We start from the raw sequence: 24,054 nt of genomic DNA, 5'->3' as shown, positions 1-24,054 counted from the left end.
CCCTTTCCTCTGGCCATCACCACACTGTTTTCTGTGTTTGTGAGTTATGCATATATGTTCTTTGGCTAATCCCTTCATCTTCTTTCATCCCGTCCCTCTCAATCCCTTCCCCTCTGACAGCAGTCTGTTCCATGTATTCATAAGTCTGTCTCCACTTTGCTTGTTACTTTATTTTGTTCATTGGATTCCACATGAGATCATATGGTACTTGTTTTTCTCTGACAGGCTTATTTCACTTAGCATAATGCTCTCCAGTTCCATCGCTGTTGTGAATGGTAAGAGTTCTTTCTTTTTTACAGCAGAGTAGTATTCCATTGTGTAAATGTACCACAGCTTTTTTATCCACTCATCTAATGATGGGAACTTGGCCTGCTTCCAAATCTGTTATTTCAAATCTTGGTTAATCCACTCATCTGCTGATGGCACTTAGGCTGTTTCCAAATCTTAGGTATGATAAATTGTGCTGCTATGAACACAGGGGTGCATATATCCTTTCTAATTGGTGTTTCTAGTTTCTTGGGATATATTCCTAGAAGTGGGATTACTGGGTTAATGGGAGTTCCATTTTTATTTTTTGAGGAAACTCCATACTGTTTTCCACAGTGGCTGCACCAGTCTGCATTCCACCAGCAGTGCATGAGGGTTCCCTTTTCTCCACATCTTCAACACCTGTGTTTGTTGATTTATTGGCAGACATTCTGGCAGGTGTGAGATGATACCTCTTGTGGTTTTAATTTACATTTATCTGATGATTAGTGATGAAGAGCATTCTTTCATATGTCTATCGGCCATCTAATATTTTAAACAAACAGTTCTCTCAGATATCTCCCAGAGAGAGAAATGTTTAATTGGTTCTAAAAGGAAAAAGCAGAGAATGAAGACATCTGGATCCCAGCCCTAGTGGTCACCGTCCAGCTGTGCCCCTGGAGGTCATGTTGTACCTGTCAAAATAGCAAGTGATAAGGAGAGGCGCCTGGAAGGGTAGGGTCTGTGGTGTTCATGGAGGGGAGAGGGGATCAGGGGGTCTCGGAGGAAAAGAAACTTGAAAAAGAGACAGTGGAGCAGAGGATGAGAGAGTGAACATGGCATGTTGTCACAGCCTCACCCACTCCAGGAACTGAACCCTGTAGTATCTCAAATGTCTGCAACTTTTTTGGGGGAGTGGGGGTGTGACCAGAGAAGAGCTTACTGGGGCCAAACATGGCCCTGAGGAGAGGACCCAATCCAGACCTGCAGGAAGAAGACACAGATGTGTTCCCCAAACACAGAGCAAAATGTTTTCCTGAGAAGTTTCAGAAATGCCTAGACACCAAGGTACTGGGGTTGTGAGGGGTCCTGAAGTTTGGGTAATAGAGCTAAACAGATTGACTGCTCCCAGAGATACCTGGGGACATAATCCTGGTTAGTCTGGGTCACTGGAGTCCTGGTGCCCGGCCTGCGTACATCACACACTTTGGGCTCCCTTGGAATAGAACCAGTTTATCCATTAGGGAAACCCTGGAAGGGCATCAGTAGAGAAGTGTGGTGCTCACAGCTGATAGGGATCCCCAGTGCTCCCTGCTGGCTTTGCAGACCGCAGAGGGCAGAGGTGAGCAAGTGAAGAGACCCCACGAGCTGCTCTATGCCTCTGGGCAGGTGTAGAGATGTGTCCAGATATCCGGGAGAGAGAACACTGCAAAGAGCTTTCCCCAAGCTCATGGAGATCTCTGATCACTCCATGTTCCCAGAGAAAGGATGCCTGGAAGCTCTCTTTCACTCAGTTCCCTAATGTGCCAAAACCTGGGCATGAAAGCTGGATCCAGCGATTTCTGCGGCTAGATCGGCCCCTGCTTTTCCCGTTACAGGATCCAATAAGGGTTTTTCGTTACTCATAACCACCTGAGTCCTCTCACAATACAGGAGTTTGTTAAGACTTCACACAATTGGATACAGGCCAAGAGGGCGACATCTCAGGCGATGGCCTTAAGAGGTGTGGTTGATTGTGAGGGCTCTTAAGAGAGACAGAGCCGGAACCGGTTTGGCTCAGTGGATAGAGCGTCGGCCTGCGGACTGAAGGGTCCCGGGTTCGATTCCGGTCAAGGGCATGTGCCTTGGTTGCGGGCACATCCCCAGTAGGAGATGTGCAGGAGGCAGCTGATCGATGTTTCTAACCCTCTATCTCTCTCCCTTCCTCTCTGTAAAAAATCAATAAAATATATATTTTTTTTTAAAAAGGAAATCTTACAAAAAAAAGGAAAATCAATAAAATATATTTTTTTTTTAAAAAAAAGGAAATCTTACAAAAAAAAAAGAGAGACAGAAAAGTTGGGGGGTGGAGTACAGTTAAGTCAGGCATGTGAACTGAATTAAAATGTCAGTCTACTTCTGAATGCTCAGTGCAGGCTGGTCCAATAGACTTCAGATTTGGGAAAAGCCCATTTTACATTTTTATACTGCAGGTTAATCTCTCTTCCCATTACTAAACACCCCTTACCCTGGCACTTCAAGATATCAGTACTTAACATTTAATTCTGAAGTGTATTGGGTGCCTAAATACAACCACACGCCATAATAAAGTTCTACCCAAGTCTAACTGGCATGAACTAGCTACACACAAAGAGAAGAGGCCCTTGTGGATTGAGGATTATTAAATATGAAGTATGTTTGTCAGGAAAACCCTTTGTTTATATAAACAGTAGAAGCACAGCCATGGCAACCCTGCTTGGTTTGCTGTGCAGTCCAGAAAGGCCTCCCAGCCAAATACCCGCCTCCTTTTTCACTGCTAGCCTAAAAATTTTTTTAAAAGATCTCCAGCCAAAATTCCATGATCTGCCTGCTTGGTTTCCAGGCTCAGAAAATATCATTTACAAAGTGCCGGGGAACCAGTTGAAGCCACTGCCAAAGGTTCTAAATGAAAGCTCATTTCTCACACACACACTCACACACAAAGATGCATGTTGTTTGCCAACTACAGTATGCTTTCCCTTCCTTATGTAACCCAAGTTTCCTTGGGCCCCACAAGCCCGCAGGACCAATGAAATCACATTAAATGACCAGCAGTAACCCGTAGTTCATCTGGGTTCTCCCACCTGTTCACAGAGGCCTTCAGCCTCCTAGGAAGTGCTCCTGAGTAGTGTAGGGGGTGTCCTTAGATGTGCCTCTGAATAAATCCTATCTCTGCAGTAGTGTCCACAGGGTCCCCCAAAACCTTGAGGGGGTCAGGGCACTTTGTGGGGTGGTGGAACCGAGAACCCTTCACCTCCCTGTGTGTCTCACTCAATAAACACATCCCAAAACAGGCTGCTGTGCCCCGTCTTATCTTACTGACATTTTTAGTGGAAGATTCCCCTGTTATCCAAAGAAAACAGCCACCCATCCAGGAGCTGGTCTAAGTGGTGGCACCAGACTCTTCTCAGGATTACCATCCCCTCCAGGAGGGATGGTCAGTCATCCTGCCTAATCAGCAAGAGGCTGCTCAGGCCTCATCCAAGTAGGCTTGTGGGGAGTCCCAGCCCACCCACTCAGACACAAACATGTCCGGCCCCACTAACACCTAAAGAGGGACACCTGATCCATCAGCAGGAGAGGCCATTAAAGAATTCAGCCCTAGCTGGTTTGGCTCAGGCCCATGGACTGAAGGGTCCTGTGTTCGATTCCGGTCAAGGGCACATACCTAGGTTGCAGGCTCCATCCCCGGCCCTCATTGGGGCTCATGCAGGATACAACCAATCGATGTGTCTCACACAAATGTTTCTCTGTATCTCTCCCTCCCTTTCACTCTCTAAAAATCAATAGAAAAACATCAAGTGAGGATTCACCAAAAAATAAATAAATAAAAAGAATGCAGCGAGCCCGGCCGGCATGGCTCAGTGGTTGAGCATCAACCTATATAAACCAGGAGGTCACCATTCGATCCTGGTCAAGGCACATGTCTGGGTTATGGGCTTGATCACGTGTGGGTTATGTAGGAGGCAGCCAATCAATGATTCATCATTGATGTTTCTCTCTCTCCCTTCCTCTCTGAAATAAAAAAATAATTTAAAAAACATTCTTTAAAAAAAGTCCCTGTGAGCCCTAGCCAGTTTGGCTCAGTGGGTAAAGTGTAGGCCTGTGGGCTGAAGTGTCCCGGGTTCAATTCTGGTCAAGGGCACATGCCTGGGTTGCAGGCTTGATCCCCAGTAACGGGCATACAGGAGGCAGCCAATGGATGATTCTTTCTCATCATTGATGTTTCTATCTCTCCCTCTCCCTTCCTCTCTGAAATCAATGAAAATATATTTTTAAAAAAAATTTAAAAATTTTTTGTCCCTGTGATATAAAAATCCAGCAGGGACAGCCGCACTCTTGCCTGCGGCAGGTGATCTGGGCCAGGCCCTGGGGAAAGGATTGCTCTTCTCCAAGAGAAAAGTCAACTGACATCAGATTATTTTCCTACAGCTTTTCCCACTTCTTAACATTTGCCACATTGTCTTCCACATTCCAATTCTCAAAAGGACAGGAGCATTACTAATATATTTTTTTAAAAAAAGAAGTAAAATTAACTGGAGTCAAGAACTTTATTATTTCCAAGTGTATAAAGCATGAGATTTATGGCTGAGCATCAAGTATGGCCTTTACCTGAAATGTTCTCCTTGAGAGACCAGGGAAATCAGACCTGCAGAGATTGGGTGCTGTTGCAATATATCCAGTTAAGTTTGGTCAAACTTAAATTTTTCTTTCTCTCTTTTTAAAAAACTTGGCTTACTACAGTTTTATTTTTTTAAGTTTTTTAAGTTCTTAATTTAATAGAGAATAAATAATACCTCTGTCTCATTTACCAACTTCTCATTCACCATTTCTAATTTACCCATTCTTCAGTGACCTATGGACTTTCCAAAAGTTGTCTCATTAATATAAAAACCACCTTTATGGTGCTCATCACTTAGACAATTCCAAGGGATTGAGGAGCTCTGTGCGAGAAACTGGACAAAGCCAGATACATATTTGTTATTGTTAAGTCACAATACCATACTATACAAGGTACTTCTGCTTTTATTTTACTCAGATTTGGGTCTATAGGAGCACAGGGTGTCACCTCCCATACAATGGTCCAAACAATAGACTTCAGTTGGTCAACCCATAAATATAGAGATAAATGATTACTGAAAATTGTAATGAACGTTCTCCCCATCAGGGAGACAGAGCCAGGGCTCACACACATTCTTGCATGAGGTTGTACAATGAACCCCATGAAGCTACGATATCCAAAGATGTTTCTCAAAGTGTGGGCCTCCACCATCCATATCCAGATCATCGTTACTAAAAATGCAAATTACTGGGCTCCAACTCCACCCACTGAATCACAGCCTCTGCCATTGACCTGAGAATCTGCACTTTTTAATTGGCTCCTCGGGCCTGCATTTCCCCAACCTTCTAGTAGCTGTGTCAGCCCAATTCCCCATATTAAATCCTTTTCCACCAAAATGCCAGCAAGTAAAGAAAACAAAGAAAAAAAATAAGGAAAAAAAAGCTATTTAGAATATAACTTAGGTCGGCAAGTATTTTATTAAGCTGCTACTATGGCAAAGTCATTGTGCTTAGGCGCTGAGAAGTATGTATGTTGTTTAAGCAGAGTATGATCTGTGTACCTGAACTGCACAAGGTGAGAGTGGAAAAGCAAGAGTTGGCTAATCAATTGTGTGACAGGCTTATTCATTTAAACATTGATCCAAGTTTTGAAGCATCCTATTTGGGCACAAGCCAAATCATGACAGATCCTTTAATTTAAAAAATAATAACATTAAAAAAATCAGCCTTACCTTCTGACAGGGTGATTGTCAACATGCCCAGTGCTGCCTATACTTAGTTTCAGCATACTGAGCCAAAAACAACAACAACAACAACAACAAAATTTGAGAACCATCAACTTAAGAAGATCACACTTTGGGAAGATCGAGTTGATGAGACCCATGTTTCCGTAAGTCAGCTAGCTTCTCTGTTCCAGGCAATTCCAGTTGTGGTCCTTCATTCCTGTGTACGTCACAGGAAGAACCAGGAATTTACAAACAAACTCATACAAATCGACTCTGCTGAGAAAACAACTCAAAGCACCTAAGTTTCTAATATGTCAGTAAAGTCTATTCTGCATTCAGAGGCCAGAGTATTTTTCCACTTCACTTAAAGCATAAAAAAAAAGACTACATATATGAAGAAGTTTCAAAATTAATTTTCTTTCAAACAAGGAAATGCTTTAAACTTTAGTAACTACACATGGGTCCAAGTTTATAACCAAGAACATAAGATAGAAATCCTACAAAGATTTCTGACAGTTCCTATGTTTCTACATAGCAGCAGTAAAATTCAACAATCCGTTTACATTTTATTCCAAGGATAAATATAAAATTAAGAGATAAAATTCAAGCCCTAACCGGTTTGGCTCAGTGGATAGAGCGTCATCCTGCGGACTCAAGGGTCACAGGTTCGGTTCAGGTCAAGGGCATGTAACTTGGTTGCGGGCACATCCCCAGTGGGGAATGTGCAGGAGGCAGCTGATTGATGTTTCTCTCTCATCGATGTTTCTAATTCTCTATCCCTCTCCCTTCCTCTTCGTAAAAAAAATCAATAAAATATATATTTTTTTAAAAAAGAGATAAAATTCAAAGCAAATATGCTTAACATTTCAAAACACCTCTAAATACAAAGAGGGGTTAAAAAAACAACAACCCACAAGCCCCATGAATCGAACTAGCTAGACATTCAAATCTAACAGAAAGACACCGATTTAATGCAATTTTGCCTGCCCCAATGGGGGTATGGGGGGGAGACAAAGCTTCCTAATGAGTGCATCTCACATTGAACTTGCCATAGTGAAACCTCCATGACTGATGCCACACTGGCTTTTCCTAATGAGAAGGGCCATTGACAGAATCAATCTGTAGTGATTCAGATACATCTAGACCTTTGCAGTCTGGATGTTGTATACAATCTAAAATTAATTGACATAAGACTTTGGATTTCACAAATTAAGAATGTATTAGTTAAGCCTTAGCTGGTTTTTCTCAGTGGTTTGAGCGTCGGCCCTCTGACTGAAGGGTCTTGAGTTTGATTCTGGTCAAGGGCCCGGACCTCAGTTGCAGGCTCAATCCCCAGTCCCAGATCAGGGCACCCGCCAGAGGCAACCAATCGATATGTATCTCTCACATTGATATTTCTCTCCCTCCCTCCCTTCCACTCTAAAAAACAATGGAAAACATATCCTCGGGTGAGGATTAACAAAATAAACAAAGAGAATGTATTAGTTAAGAAACAAGGGATCGCCCTAACTGGTTTGGCTCAGTGGATAGAGAGCGTCAGCCTACGGACTCAAGGGTCACAGGTTTGATTCCGGTCAAGGGCATGTACCTTGGCTGCAGGCCCATTCCCAGAAGGGGGCGTGCAAGAGGCAGCTGATCGATGTTTCTCACTCATCGATGTTTCTAACTATCTATCCCTCTCCCTTCCTCTCTGTAAAAAATCAACAAAATATATTTTAAAAAATTAAAAAAAAAAGAAACAAGGGATCATTGGCCCTTTAGCTATAACAAATCTAGAATTCTGAATGAGTATTTACTTATACACTTTGGAAAATTCTGGCAATTTTCATTCTAAGCCCTCAGCATATTTATCTCCATTTCAAAACATACAAACCTGAGTGACAGAGACAAAAATTAACCCCTAAAGATCCCCAGGATGTGCAATGTCTGTGAGTTCCATGATATACCTTATTTGGTGGCGCTGGAGTTTGAATTGTTGGATGCTTCTAAATCATTCGTTATATTGCAGAAAAAACATATGAAAACATGCAATTGCTTTCATCCTAACAGGTGTAAAGTCTTTTTAATTTTATATAAACATATAGACAGGCAGACTGATAAATGAATGGAAAGAAAATAACTATAATCCTATCCATAGAGCATTTCTCCACTGTTTATAAGCTCCATTCTTGATTCCAGTTTTCAATTACACACCCACACATTTAAAAACCTCTTGAAATATAAAAAGAAAAATATGGCTACGTAACAGCATCCTCTATGAGAAAATTAGTGACCCCTGGAACTTGAGTCAATGAATCATGTTAATATGAAGTTCACAAATGTTTTTTCAATCTTAAAATAATCTCTTGTATACATGCTAACCAAAAAGATAAAAATGAACTTATCTCGTTACATATATATTTCCAGGGAATGAGTCTAGTTAAATGACCTATCACCTGGCATCTCCTCTGATATTACTATAAGATTAGTTTATAGCTCTGGGATGCTTGTTAAGTGAGGGAGAACTATTTACCTTTGGATTAATGAAACTCATTAAGAACTTCGTTTCCTCATCCAAAAAAAATGAAAGAATTTGTTTTTCCCTAAATGCCACTCCAATGAAAAGTGGCCTCTTAACTCAGGGAAATTGTTTCTTGGCCTTTAATAAGCACACCGTTTACTGACAGCCAATTGAGGAGGATTTAAAGACAATTACTCACTTAGGAGTAAAGCTGAATTTTATGTCAAAAATGTGTCCTGTGGAAAAAACGATCCCTGCTGGGTGGCAGCTCTACGTTTTGCTACAGAGCACCACAGAGTGAAAGAGACAAGAGACTGGGCTCAATTCTCTGGGCAGGCAAAACAGCACATCTATTCATTCAAACCACCCTGGTATACCGGTATTCTGCAAAACACAGCAAGTGCTGTGAGCACTAAAGACAGAGATTATGGCTTGCTGTTTATAACAGGATCCTGTAAAAGGAATCTTTGTTCTATGATGAACAAATTGCCAGATCTACAGAAACTTTAAATTTGGAGTACAATTGACCCTTGAACAACATGGGGGGAAGGAGTGCTAATTCTCTCCACCCCAGTCAAAAAGCCACATGTAACTTCTGATTCCCAAAAAACGCAATAATTACTGTTGACCAGAAGTTTTACTAGTAACAAAGTTGATTAACACAAACTTTGTATGTTTTATGTATTATATACTATCTTATAATAAAGGAATCTAGAGAAAAGAAAATTTTATGAAGATAATCATAAGGAAGAGAAAATACATTTATAGTCCATTGAAAAAAATCTGCAATTCAGCCCAAACCCGTGTTGTTCAAGAGTCAACTGGGCATGCTGTCTTGCTACTCACCCATTTTAAATATCCTTCGTTTGCAACTACCAATTAAAGTTACTGATCACTGTGTACCCTGGCAATTTGCTAGAAGCAACAATGACAAAAAAAATTTTAAGACTTGAGAAAGTACATGCATGCAGTATGACATCAGAAGAGTAGAGCCTTTCTAAAACACCTGTGAAGTTGGAGCGGAGACATGTCACTTTTGATTATATTAAATGCAATCATGTCTTCTTTCTAAAAGCAACAATAACGAATAAACTTTTAACATCAGAAATGTTTACTAACAATTCAAGTAAACATTGGCTACATTCTTAGTACAATACAATCTTTGACACAATTACAAACATGTATGCATTTCAAATATTAGCAAATTGCTTCAAAATGCAATTCTCAGAAAGTTTTAGTAATTTATTCACAGTTCAGGATTAGAATGACTGGAGTTACAAGGCATGAGGAAGAAATGACCAATTGGCTCAGTTAACTAAACATTCATTTTAAAGAACAGAAACTAAACCAGCAAGGATGATTCTAAAATTTCCAGCTCACGAGCAATATAAACAAATACAAAAAGTTTTATTTAAACAAAAAAATTTCAATCACATAACATTTAAAAAGCTAACAGGATCATTTCTATATTCATTCTGAAAACTAGTATGGTAAGAAAGGTAATTCAAGAATTTCCTAAAATGTTCTCACTAGCCATTATTTATGGTATATTCCCTAACACTTATATCAGCCTATTATAGACCTACAAGTTAATATGTTATAACTTTACCATCTTGCTATTTAGGATTTTATTTTAAGCCTGGATATTATTGGCTCAAATCTAATATTATCAGTCCTATTGGTTCCCATGTCACAGATCTGAAGATGTGGTTAAATTAATAAAGCCAAGGAAATACTGATATAGTAACAATATTTAAATATTGTGGAAGAAAAATGATTTAAGGGTTATAACTTCCAAATTCGATTCTAACACTAAAAACTAAGCAATCTGAAATATGCTTTTTTGTTGTTTAAAGTTTTCCATATGGTATTACATATGTCTCCTTTTTTCCCCATTGACCTCCCCCTCGCCACCCCCACCCCGAAATATGCTTCTATGGGTAAAACAGTCTATCTAATATCCTGGTATAGAAAAATCTACAAAATGTGTGGATATTAGACTACAATATCTTTCTTTACTGACCATTTCCTTCAATTTCTTTGGCCTTCACAAATTCAATGGGAACTATGAATTCTTTTGAAATAAACACTTTTCAATGACATTGTACTTTTTCAGAAAAATCACTTAGGTTGTATCATACCATAATTAACATTAGTGTTTCCCTTTTATTGTTATAGCATATTCTAATTAAAAAAATAAGAGAAAAAACTAACCCCAAAGGATTTCTTAAAATGTTTGTTAAAGCAAACTTTCAGCTGGTTTTCCTCCCTTGAAGAGTTAACAGAAGAATCAAAGGAACATCACCAAGGAACCAAGAAAAAGGCTCCTTTCCTTCCATCTGCATAATTAACTCAGGCCAAGGGACCTGTATGTGTTCAAAAGGATAAGACAATACCATCTCAGAAGCAATTTTCTAAAAAACTAAAGAAAGAAAATCTGTATTAGCTCCCTTGCCCAACAGCCCCTTCTGCACATTACCCTGTGTCAGTTCCCTTTTAGTAGTACTGATGCTTGTTTTTCACCTTTGCATTTAATGAGTGCTGTTCCTTAGTGAACCGCAGATACAAGGATCTACATATAGCCTGTGGTAACAGCTTACTCTACAAAATGCACTTCACCTCTTCTGAGCATGATATACCCCAAAACTTGGATCATGATTTAAGTGAAATCCACTTATAGCACTTAACATTAAGGGTACTCTCTTACCCTTTCAATGACCCCAGTCTTCACTTGTGATGAGCCTACCTGGAGACAAACGGGCTTTGCTTTAAACAAGATGCACCTTTCAGTTCCTAGCATAGTGACTTGCCCATAACAGGCTGTTGACATAGTTATAACAAACGAAAATCAGTTAATATTATTTCTCTCTTCTCATTTATTCCTATGGCATAAGTGATTAAAGAAAGATCAAAAAGCTGACTCTGAAGTAACTATCATTTCCTGGGCCCTGTGTTAAATGCTACACAACTCCAGGCCTGAAAAGGGCTTATGGCCTGGCTGGTGTTGCTCAGTGGTTGAGCATTACCAAGAGGTCCCAGGTTCGATTCCCAGTCAGGGCACATGCCCTTTCTGTGATACACAAGCAGAATTCTATGCTTCTCTTGCAGCAATTGCTGTCAGAAAATCTTCATCTCATCAAGTTCAAAAACAGAGAAAGGAATAGACTGGGCTTACATTATTTGCTAAGTACCTTACCTTCACAATTTTAAAGTGAAAACTTTTGAAAGAGGACTTAACCAAAACATAAATACCCTTTGCTATAAAATCCCCAAGATGTGGCCAAAAAAGCTCCGTGAAGAAATTACAACTTTTTCAGTATCAAACTCATAGTCTACTCTAAATATTTTAATCTAAATTGTCAAGTTCCATTTCTGGCACTAAGCAGCTAAACTCGCCTCAACACCAATGTCTTTACATCTTCTTCATTCCTAAATGAACTGAAGGGGCAGAACACAAAAAATGCAGAGAGAACAATCCCCAGGAAGTAATACAGGCACCTCACGTTTTGTGCTTCACTTTATTGTGCTTCACAGATGTTATGTTGTTTACAAACTGAAGGCCAGACCCTCAACCAGCAAAAGGATTACGACTCGCCTACTGCAATCCTGGCTTTATTACGGTGGTCAGGAACCAAACCCGCAATATTCCCAAGGTTTGCTTGTACTGAATTTGACGCAATCCTTCATTAATTTCAGTGTAAAGCACATAGTTTTTTCTAAGCATAGCCCACCATATAGAGTCAAATGATTAGTCAATAGACTTGCAAATCTTCCAAACTATTGCAAAGAGCTTCCAGACTCGCAGGAAGGTACTAGTTTTATAGAAGGTAGTGAAGGGACTTTAAATTAATTGCAGGAAATTCTTTGGGACAAAGTTGAAGCGAATTCTGAATATATCAATACTGATTTAATTTGAGACATTTGATGACAACTCTGTGTGGTGACTTCAAAGAACAAGATAAAATATGTCATTCAGCTGTGATTAAAAAACTACAGATATAAGAAAATAAAAACCATTTTTAAGAGATGAAAAAACAGAGTCGGAAATCCAATAAATATATATTCCATCTTCAAATTTAAAATTATATTGTTAGCTGTCCAAAGCAGCTCAAATTTAGTTTGTGCTATGAAATTATACAAATATTTTCTGTTAAGGGCTGGAGAAAACCAATGCACTACGATACTATTTAGCTTCCTAAACTACCCTGACCTATAGATAACAAACAATAAATTTGAGAGACTAAGATTAACTTAACTTAGGTAGAAATCCCACCAAGAAAAGTTTTTTGTTTTTAAGTACACTAACAAATTTCAAAATAAATCATAGCATCTTGTCTTTATATATAACTTAGCAAAACCGTAATCAAATGTCCAAATACATTGCCACTGGCTTTAGATCTTCTAATAAATGCACTACTCTTTCATTGGTCTGAATGAATAAAAGCATGGTAAAACAAATGCCAATTACTTTTAAAATACACAATCCTCTCAGATTGAAGCAGAGTCCAGAAATCCAACACCCAGCATCTTTTAAAGAAAATGAAAGCTAGCCCTGGCCAGTTTGGCTCAGTGATTAGAATGTCAGCCCAAGGACCAAAGGGTCAGAGGTTTGACTCCCGGTTAAGGGCACGTACCTAGGTTACAGGTTTGATCCCCACCCTGGTCGGGACATGTATGGGAAACAACCCATCGATGTGTGTCTGTCTCACATTGACGTTTTTTTTTTCTCTCTCTCTTCCATCTTCTCTCTCCTCCCTCCTTCTCTCCCTCCCTTCCACTCTCTCTCTAAAAATCAATGGATAAAAGATCCTCAGGTGATGATTAAAAAAAAGAAAATGAAAGCTTTCTCTCCCTCCCTTCCACTCTCTCTCTAAAAATCAACGGATAAAAGATCCTCAGGTGATGATTGAAAAAAAGAAAATGAAAGCTAACTGTTTCTGATAATGATTCCATTTTTCAAACTTCCCCACAAATTACTGGAAAAATATGAGGTAATTTCACAAAAAGCACAAATTTAGTGGAATTATAACTGATATATAAATAAAGGAGTGATATTTTAAATCAAGATTTTAAATACAAAAGGTGTCTTGTGTTGCTTAATCGCCCAGAGTTTCAGATGCTCCTCATTCTACTGTTACAGATTTGGCAAGATTCCGGGGGAAATCAACCTGCCAAAAAAAAAAGGGGGGGGGGGGGGGGTAGGGGACAAGATTAAAGAGATTATACAGATTGGAGGTGGTTGTGTTCTATAAGCAAGTTATTTTTGTAAAAACAGAAAACTTATTCATTAACCATCTTTACTATAGACTACAAAGAATCAGATTAGAAAATACAGTCACATAATGTCTCTTTAAAAGTCTTGAAATCAGTTAGGAAAAAGAATCCTAAAGAAGCCAGTTCTGCACAGGAAGAGTCCAGTGATGGCCTCCAGAGGTGGCAGGCCTCCGAGGGGACAGCAAAGTGTAAGGGCAGGATGTTTTGGTTGTCACAATGACTGGGGGACAAAGAATTGTAGAAGTCCTGAAACCTGTGAGATAGTCCTAAACAAAGAATTAGGAAACAGAATAAAAACAGGCAGAGATTCCCTAAGAGGGTAATCTCTGATGGTGGCTATAATCTCCAAGATTCCTTTTAAGTTCTATGGTAAGAAAATGTTATGATGTAACCTACAAATTGGGCCAAGTAAATGTAACAGGTGATAGATAGATATTATATATATAGTAGAGGCCCAGTGCACGGATTCATGCACATTGAAAGGAAATTAATTAGAAGGTGGCTGGCAGGAGCAGGACTGGGTGAGACGGGCTGGACACACCCTGGAGCCAACCTCCTGCAGTCCCTCCCTGGCTGGCACACCTGGGGCAGCACTGGGGCTCAAAGGGCATCTGCGGAGTGAGCGGGGTCCCTCTGGCAAGTGGGGCCCCTCGGCCTGGCCTGCAGGGATGGGGCCAAGACTGGCAGTCTGATATCCCCCGAGGGGTCCCAGAGTGTGAGAGGGCACTCTGCAAAGTTGCTGTCGCTCAGCAGCACCTGCATTGAGCATCTGCCCCCTGGTGGTCAGTTTGTGTCATAGCTACCGGCCGGCCAGTCGGTCAGCTGGTCACTTAGCCTTTTATATATATAGATGTTATATCTATACTAATAAAAGGGTAATATGCTAATTAGACCAGACGTCTTCCAGATGTCCTCCCACAAAGCTGAAGCAGCTCAGTGGCTGTGAGGGCTGGGGCTCAGGCAGCTGTGAGCCGCAGCGGCTGGCAGTGACAGCAGCAGCAGGGTGATGGGGGTGGCGCCTTCCCCTGATCGGCCCAGTTGCCTCCCGCCCAGCGGGGAGCGGGAGTAGGACATCCCCTGAGGACTCCCGGACTGTGAGAGGGGGCAGGCCAGGTTGAGGGAACCGCCCCCCCCCAGTGCATAAATTTTTGTGCACTGGGCCTCTAGTATATATTGTGTGTGTGTGTGTGTGTGTGTGTGTGTGTGTGTGTGTGTGTGTGTAATGGATTTGTCAAATGCTATTGCTAAATATTTAGAAGGAAAACTATTAGAATGTACTCAGGTAAAAAGCCAGCCCCAGATTTCTACAGTGCTCCATCACTTACATCATAGCCTCTCAGCACAGCAAGGTGGAAAGCCAGCAACTGTAAGGGGATCACACTGAGAATGCCTTGCAAGCAGTCCACTGAGTGGGGAACCTTGATTGTTCTTTTTGTGTTGTTAATGGTCTCGGTATCTTCCTTATCACAAATCACCACTGGGCGTCCCTGGGAAAGAAAGCCACATACACAATCACAAGTAAACAAAGAAAGAGCTGTAGCAAGTGAATGTGCAAATTTTACATTCAATAATTCACATGTGGCCTCACTAACACAGACTTATTTAAACTCACAATCCTATATGAGTCAGATTGATCTCACAGTCAAGGAAATTAAAGTTCTGTGGGAATTAGTAATTAATTTAAGCTCATACAACTAAGAAACACCAAGCTCAATACAGATGCTCCTCTACTTATAAACCCATCATAAGCTGAAAATATAAGCCAAAAATGTATTTAATACACCTAACCTACCAAACATCCTAGAACCTAGATCAACCTAGCCTGCCTTTAACATGCTCAGAACACATATTAACCTACAGTTGAGAAAAATCATCTCACACAAAGGCTATCTTATAACAAAGTATTGAATATCTCACGTAATTTATTATGCATATTACTTCCATACCATTGTAAAGTCCAAAAATCCTAAGTCAAACCACCATAAGCCAGAGACCATCTGTACTTGAATCCAGGTCTGCCTGCCTTCAAAACCCAAGTTCCGAACAACTACACTGTGAGCAGAGATTAGTATCTTTTGATTATATATTATATATTACATATTATAAAAGTATCTTTATAAATAAAGCCAAATGATCAGAGGAAAACTCAGTTAAGCACATCACCAGTAGTTTTAATATAAAATCTAGTTCCTCCTGAAATACACATGTAAGAATACGTATTAAACTAAAAGGGAGCAGCATAAGCTAATTAAAGAGGACAGGATTTGGAGAGCCAGACTTTGGTTTTGGTCTTAATTCTGCCTATTGTGAAATCTATGAGCTGGGTCCTGTCAAAACTCTGAGAATCTAATTCCTCACATGTAAACCTCAACATGTTTTGTAAGCTATCTATTGAGCCCTGGTCTATCACTTTAAATGTCATAAAATTCAATTAAGCTTTAATGGCCCAATTCTTAGATTCCCCAAGGTGTCCTCACAGCAGCCCCTGACTTACCTGCCTAGCAACCACCTGCTGAAGAGCATTCTGACACTTGGCATAAGTATGATCTCTCATAATGATCATGATGACAGGCATTAACTTATCCACCAAAGCCAGAGGACCATGCTTCAATTCACCAGCGAGGATGCCTTCAGAGTGCATGTAAGTGATTTCTTTGATTTTCTAATAGAAAAGAACTAGATTAGTCTTCAGTCTCTTTTTCAAAAACCCATTCTTAATTATTACACAAATATTAGATATCTGAAGTCGCTATTTATCCAAAAGTATTAAAGGACCACCGATCTATAAATATAGCCAACAGGCTAACAGATCATTGTTTCTATAATATCTACAGTGACTAGAAGTTTTAAGACCTACAAGGACTTTTTCAAGACTTAATTTAATTTAAATTTTTTTGTTAATCCTCACCTGAGTATATTTTTTCCATTGCTTTTCAGAGAGAGTGGAAGGGGGTGGGGGAAGAGAGAGAGAAACATCGATGTGAGAGAGACACACATCGACTGATTGCCTCCCACACATGCCTCAACCAGGGGTGGGAAGCAAATCCCCAACCCAGTACGTTCCCTTGACAAAGAATCGAACCCAAGACCCTTCGGTGTGTGGGCTGACATTCTAACCAGGGCTTTTTCAACATTTTAGATTCTCATGAACATACTCATGTAACTGTTCTACTTGGTTAATGTTTGGCCTGAATTAAATCCCACACTTAGAGAACTTAATCTTTATTTCAGTCCTATCTGGACAATTAACCAAAGCTACTTGCTAAACCCAAGCTATCATGCTAAAATGTACTCTTCTTTATTTTCACTTTTTCATTAAGTATAAATTGTTACACCTTCTCAGGGCAAACAAACCAGAATGCATAAAAACAAAAGCACTTGTAAAAGTTTCACCTATTTCATTCAAACTAAAAGTATGACTATGTACCAGGTCCATAAGTCAACAGACTGAAATTATAAGTGAGAAGACTTACTAGTGCCCCTTCAAGACAAGTAGCATAATGATAGCCACGCCCCATTATCAAGACCGACTTCTGATGATAAAGTTCTGTTGCCAGTTTCTGAATTTCATCATCCATACTCAGTACTTCCTTAATCAAATCTGTTAAGAAGTAACATTATAAACTGTTGAACAAAAATAGACAGAGGCTAAGAAGCATTGAACAGACTGTCAAACTACAGCGGGAAGGTAGGGGAGGGTTGGGGGGTAAGAGATCAACCGAGGGACTTGTATGCATATAAGCACAACCAACAGATGCAAGACACTGCAGGGGCGAGGGGGTGGTGAAGGCAAGTGCCAGGGGGTAGGGGAGGCCTGGGGGAGGTCAATGGGGGGAAAAAAAGGAGACATATGTACTACTATTTGTAATACCTTAAACAATAAAATAAAATAAAAATAAAAAAAAGAAGTAACATTAGCAACATCTATGAAAAAGGATAATTAACCGAACCAATATAAAACCAATAATATATTGGTAGCAACTGACAAAAGACCAGTGTTTCCATTCCCTTGTGATATCAGAGAGGAATTTTTAAATACAAAGGTGCAAAAGTAGAAAGATTTATTGACTAAACAGCTAGAAGCCACAGCTTCAAGTACAAGAAGAAAATGACACCCATTACTGGCTCCCTTAGACAACAAAAGTGTAGTATAAGAGCATCTTCGTACCAGGCAGCCGCTTCAGTCCAAGCATGATCTCTTTGCGTCTCTCTTGCATGGAAATCCTGTCATCACACATCATAAGGGCAAACATCACAAGGGATACAAACTGGCTGGTGTAAGCCTAAAATACCACAAAAAAGCAGTTGTATTTTAAGAACTTAGAGTTTTTCATTTAAAAAATATGCAAACACATTCCCATTGGTTTTATAAGCATATATTGTCCATTTTCTTTTTTTTTAATCTTCACTCAAGGACATGCTACTGATTTTATGGAGAGAAGGAGTAAGAAAGAGGGGAGGGGAGAAGAACAAAGGGGAAGGGGGAGGGAGAAAAACATGGATGTAAAAGAGAAACATCGATTGGTTGCTGGCAAGGATGTGGAGAAAAAGGAACCCTAGTACACTGTTGGTGGGAATGCAAACTGGTACAACCACTATGGAAAACAGTGTGGAGTTTCCTCAAAAAATTAAAAATGGAACTGCCATTTGATCCATAGGAATAATTACATTAATAACATGCTATTAATAACTTTTGTGAATACTGCCTTCTAATCTCTAGTATGTTTTTCCTTTTTATTGTTTAGAAAATTAATTCTTAGTAGGTATAATTTTATAACGTGCTTTTATGTTTGACATAATAAATACTTTCCCAAGACAGAATGCTTTCTTTCTTACTTACTAGTGTGTAATTATCTTAAGGAACTTTTTCCATCTCTTTAGGCCTCAGATGGCCCATCTGTTAAAAGTGCACAATACTTAGAAGATAATCATGAGAATAAATGAGACAAGTATAAATCAATCAACATAATGTCTGACATATAGGCTAAAAACAAACTTTTTATTGATGAAAGCTTGAACTAAGACTTTAATTCAAAAAAATTTTTTTCTTAACTACAGACTTGTGAATATTTTAAAACTTGCAGTCATGCTGCCGGGACTTTTTTTATTCCCATTAGCTGTATATAAATGTAAGATATGACTGTTTTTTCACATTCTTTACAATATTGAGAATTACCCTCTTTTTTAAAAAATATTTTATTGATTTTTTACAGAGAGGAAGGGAGAGGAATAGAGAGTTAGAAACATCAATGAGAGAGAAACATGGATCAGCTGCTTTCCGCACACCCCCTACTGGGGATGTGCCTGCAACCAAGGTGCATGCCCTTGACCAGAATTGAACCTGGGACCCTTCGGTCCACAGGCCAACGCTCTATCCACCGAGCCAAACCGGTCTGGGCGAGAATTATCCTTTTAACAAATTTTTACCATTGACTGATAGACAATGGACTCTTTCTACTCCTTTACCATATACATCTTGAATCTAAAAAAATTAAGATTTTTATTCATGCTTGTTAGCCATTTATGTTTCTTCTTTTAAGGATTAACTTCATTGTTCTTCACTTATTTTCAACTTTGGCCTTTTTTTTTTCCTTTTAAGTGGGTCGTGCCCTAGCCAGTTTGGCTCAATGGATAGAGCGTCAGCCTGTGGACTGAAGGGTCCTGGGTTCAATTATGGTCAAGCGCACATGCCCAGGTTGTGAGCTCGATCCCCAGAAGGGGGCAGCCAATCAGCGATTCTCTCTTGTCACTGATGTTTCTATCCCTCTCTCCCTCTCCCTTCCTCTCTGCAATCAATAAAAATATATTCTTTTTAAAAAGTTGGCTGTAAGGTCTTTACTGTTATGTATCAAATACTTTTTCACAGTTTGGTTTAACCTTTTATAATGGTGTTTACTGACACAGAAGTTTCATTTTTTTAAAACTCTTATGTAGTACTTTTAAATTTAAAGTCCTTCCATCCTAACATCAGTTAAGTATTATTATATTTTCTTAATTCTATTGTTATCATTGTCCCATATTATTTGGCTTTTTTTTTTTTTTACTTTCAACATTTCATTTATTTGGCTTTTTTAAAGTATATTTTTATTGATTTCAGAAAGAAAGGGAGAGGGAGAGATAGAAATATCAATGATGAGAATCACTGATTGACTGCCTCCTACATGCCCCCTACTGGGGATCCGGGCATGTGCCCCTGACTGGAATCAAACCTGGGACCCTTCAGTCCACAGGCAGTCTATCTACTGAGCCAAACTAGCCAGAGCCCATTTTATTTGACTTTTTCACTTCATTTTTAAACCACCTGAAATTAATTTTAGTACAAAGTGTTAACTTACGTTTTTCTATTTTTATAAATAACCAATTTTCCCTTCATTTCAATTTCACCCCACCCTTTCTCTACTAGTTTGAGATATTCATTTAATGTACTGGAGTTATGTTGCAGGACTATTGATTCCGTCTCACAGATCTGTCATTTTTTTACAAAATAATCTTCCCATCCAGAAATATGGTATTCCATCAATTTGTGTTAGGAATTTAAAAGTCTATAAAGTTATACAGTTACCATCTATATTCAACAAATATTTATGGAGCACCTTACACATTTCTTGGTAAAATTATTTAAAGTGTTTTTTATAGCCATTGAAAATAGAATCCCCCTCCAAACACACACATTTATATCATTTTTAAGTAGTCACTACTTTAAAAAGTTTATAAAGAAAGTATTTTTGTATATGTCTTACATAAAGCACTGAGAAATATTTTACTTGATATTCTTGAGCTCTATACAGGCAGTCAATCATATCAATTGCAACTAAGGAGAATTTTATTTCTCCTTTCCCATTGTTTTACTTATTTTTTCCTATTAAACTGGATAGAACTCCTAGAACTGGGATAGCAAATATGTTTCACAGAGAGCCAATCCTAACTCATTGTACTCACAGTGAAACATCATGTTGAAAAAGATTCTAGTCTAAGGCCACCTTTTTTACTTCACAGTAATACAGATAAAATCCTAGGAAGATTCCAGAAGAACAGCAAGGGCCCTCTAAGGTGAAGGTCCTGAAGCTTTCCGTTTTGCAGTTCCTTCATTCACTTTTCTCTATTATTTAACTCCACTGCTTTATTGAGTTTCCTTTTTCTAACTTCTTTAGTTAAATACTTAATTCATTTTTTAAAGATAAGCATTTAATGCTATGAATTTACCTCTAATTATAAATTTGGCCACACACTCTAAACTTTTACTCACAATGTTCATTATCATTATTTCTTCTAAGCCTTTTAAAATAGTAGTTCTGATATCATTTTAACTCAACAGTTATTTAGAGGAATGTTTTAATGTTTCAGGTATTTGAGGTTTTTCCTGACACATTTATTATTCAATCACTAGGATTACTGCGGTGTGGTCAGCTATAATGTTATCTATAATTTTAACTTTAGAAAATTTATGTTGAGTGTTTTTTTGTATGTGGATTATATGCTGACTTTCTGTTACTCTTCTCTGGATAAGGAATCACTTCATTAGTGAATATTTTCCTGTCAGAATGTGGATATTGAGCTTCCAATATAACAAAATCAGTCTACCAATGCTCCTTACCTTCCCAATAGTTCAATGAAATTCCTTATTTCCTCTTAGTAGACCTCCCAGCTATCAGCTGCTCAGATATTCCTCCACATACAGCTACCTGTCCCTGTGCTGCTATGAATTCTACTGATGCACTGGGATTTTTTTTTCCTCTATAGCACTGAAGTGGATTTGCAGTTCTTTGCCTCCAGCACATCTATATTCTAAATTTCAGTTCCTCCCAGTCTACCTCTTCCTACTGAAGTTTACTTTACAATAAGCCAATTAATCACAAATTATATTATCAGGACAGAGGGAGAGACGCAGTATCCTGCATGCCTGGGATACCTAAATTGTTTCTAATCCAAACTGATCAGATAATGAGTATTTCAGTTTCTCTATACCATAACTAAAAATGTTATTCTCTAGAGTAATGTTTCTTTGTTTGGACCTGAAACATCTAAACACTGGTTTTTAAGTACAAATATTAAACAGAATAATCTTAATGCACCTATTTTTCCACTGAATTCCTATCACAGCTTAATTTCAGTTTCATGTTTTTCATTTCCTCAATAACTACCAGGAAACCAATTCTGAGAAAAATAAGTTATACCTCACATTTTGAATTTATTGAGGTTTGAAAGAATTTACCAGAAAAATGTTGACTCTGAACTTTTAAACTTGGTTTTACTTTTTACTCAGCCAAAAATAAAGTTATATTGGTTTATTTTTTTAAATCAACAAAAGTCAGTATGGTGGTGAAATTCTAAACACCTACAATAACATACAAAATCACTGAACCTGTACATTTATACCCATCAATTCCTACAGATATATCAAATTATCTATGGTATGATACTATGAGAAAGTTAGTAATATCTTTCTAACCCTAACAGTTTCTCAGGCAAAGCTGGGAATTCATAATCAAGATTACAGTATTCTTGTGCTAGCTCCATCACAAGGCCCCCAATGATGAGCTTCTTTGATCATCCATTAACATATTTGCCATTCAGAAATGGTCTATGACTAAACTTTTCAAGATTGTCTAAGGCTATTAAAGAACACAAAATTACTTTAGAATCCAAGAAAAATTAAATGAGACTAAATTACCATACTTATTAATATTTTTAAAGGAGTTATTTTATTAAAGAAATTAAAGTATGTACTATAAAAAGATACTTATTTTCTTATGTAAGATGTAACCACTAGGGGAAACTGTGTGAAGAGTACATGGACTTCTCTGTACTATCTTTACAACTTCCTATAAAGCTAGTGATTTCAATATAAAAATTTTTTTTTAAAAAAGGACTTACAAAAAAAGAACCACTGATATAAATAACATGAATAAATCTCAAAAACCTCATGTTAAATGAAAGAAGCCAGCTATAAATGACATGTATTATATAATTCCCTTTTTAAGAACCTTCTAGAAAATGATATAAAAGAATACAATAGTAGTTGTCTGAGGTTGAGGGGTAGAAATGAGGACTGACTATACCGGGCACAAAGAAACTTTCAAGTGAGTAAGTATTCTAAAATTGGATTGTGATGATAGTTACAGATCCAAATTTACTAAAACTATACATTTAATAACTGGTGAGTGTTATTTATAATATGAAAATTATATTTCAATAAAGCTATAGAAAAAAGGTTAACAGTAAAATCTAGGTAATGGTATATGAATTGTTAATGTAAAATTTTTTTAACTCTGCTATATGTTTGAAAATTATTGTAACAAAATGTTGAGCAAAATTAAAGTTTTCATAAGCTATACAATTAGAAATTTTAAAAAGTTGTATTTCCCATGGCAACTCACAGTTTAAGAAAGATTTAATAAAAAGTAAGTCAACAAAATAGCATCCATTCAATTGATGGATGTACGTATACCACATGAACCCCTTGTTTCACAATGCACTGTGAATAAAAGGGCCCTGGGATTCCAATCCCCAATCAAAGCTGTCCAGAAATCCACAAGCTCCTGTTTAGAGCAGTTGGTTATTTATTCAGGCACAGACTGGAAACCCAAGCACAAATATCTTACATGTTTTAATTATCACACAGAGAAAATTCAGGTTTCAGCTTTCTATAAAGTATAGTGTTGGCAGTATCCAAGTAACCAACAAACACTCATCAGAGTTTTTACATAAGAAGAACGAATTTTCCACAAAAAAATTCTCCATGAGGTTCTTTAAAAGAAAAAAATATTTAAATGTGGTTATGTATGTTAATATCATCTTTCACATGCCTTTCATTAGAATCAAATCCACCAATACCTAGGCATCTTACCAGACAATCAGCAAGAAATACTGAACTTAAGCAGAAAATTAGACAACTGAAATTTTGTAATCATAAAAGTAATACATTTGTGGAGAGAGAACATCTTTGCATATATACACTTTCTAAGATTCCTATTTTTTATTAACATATTATGCACATCCCAATTTCAAAGAGCAAAGTAGTCTCACTAGGCCTTAAAAAAAATGAGGGTGCTTTTAAATCTCCACGAATGTAGTATCTAAAGAAAAACAGACATTTATATAATACTCACTTTTATTTCTTTAATTTCCAAATTCTATACTAAAGGTGTACTCTTCTTTACAAGCTTTCAAAGGTAGTATGTATATTTTGGCATATTTATTAGAAACTATAAATATGTAAATAAAATTTCAAAAATTATTAGAATTAAACTGAATGTTTCTAATCTGTTATTTTTCTAATTCCCTACTATATATAATAAAAGAAGGGAACATTATACTTACCTATGTACCTGGCAGGAGGATATAAGTGATGAATGGGGATAGTAGCAGAGACCGTTTCAAAACGGACTTATGTTATATACATTTGTCCTTTCAAATTCTTAATATGGAAGTGATGAAGGGGACAACAAGTGTTTTATCTATTGTTGACCCTTAAGTCTTACAATAATTAGTAAACTCTGAGTTCTATAA

The 24,054-nt window shown here is 38.0% G+C and overlaps 1 protein-coding gene across 1 annotated transcript in view; it reads right to left on the bottom strand.

The window, feature by feature from the left end:
- Positions 1–13,127: 13,127 nt before the first annotated feature.
- The window catches only part of GFPT1 (glutamine--fructose-6-phosphate transaminase 1), a 46,651-nt gene continuing 35,724 nt past the window's right edge, over positions 13,128–24,054 (bottom strand). Inside the window, exons 15-19 of the mRNA XM_005867838.2 lie at positions 17,714–17,828; positions 17,019–17,146; positions 16,040–16,207; positions 14,871–15,032; positions 13,128–13,439 (exon numbers count right to left, since the gene is read on the bottom strand). Coding sequence (XP_005867900.1) covers positions 13,395–13,439; positions 14,871–15,032; positions 16,040–16,207; positions 17,019–17,146; positions 17,714–17,828 — 618 coding nt within the window. The 3' untranslated portion in view covers positions 13,128–13,394. The remainder of the gene's footprint in view (positions 13,440–14,870; positions 15,033–16,039; positions 16,208–17,018; positions 17,147–17,713; positions 17,829–24,054) is intronic.

Source organism: Myotis brandtii, unplaced genomic scaffold, assembly GCF_000412655.1.
Source record: "Myotis brandtii unplaced genomic scaffold, ASM41265v1 scaffold251, whole genome shotgun sequence".
In the NCBI taxonomy this organism is placed as follows: Eukaryota; Metazoa; Chordata; class Mammalia; order Chiroptera; family Vespertilionidae; genus Myotis; species Myotis brandtii.
This window is presented reverse-complemented; position numbering and strand designations above follow the sequence as displayed.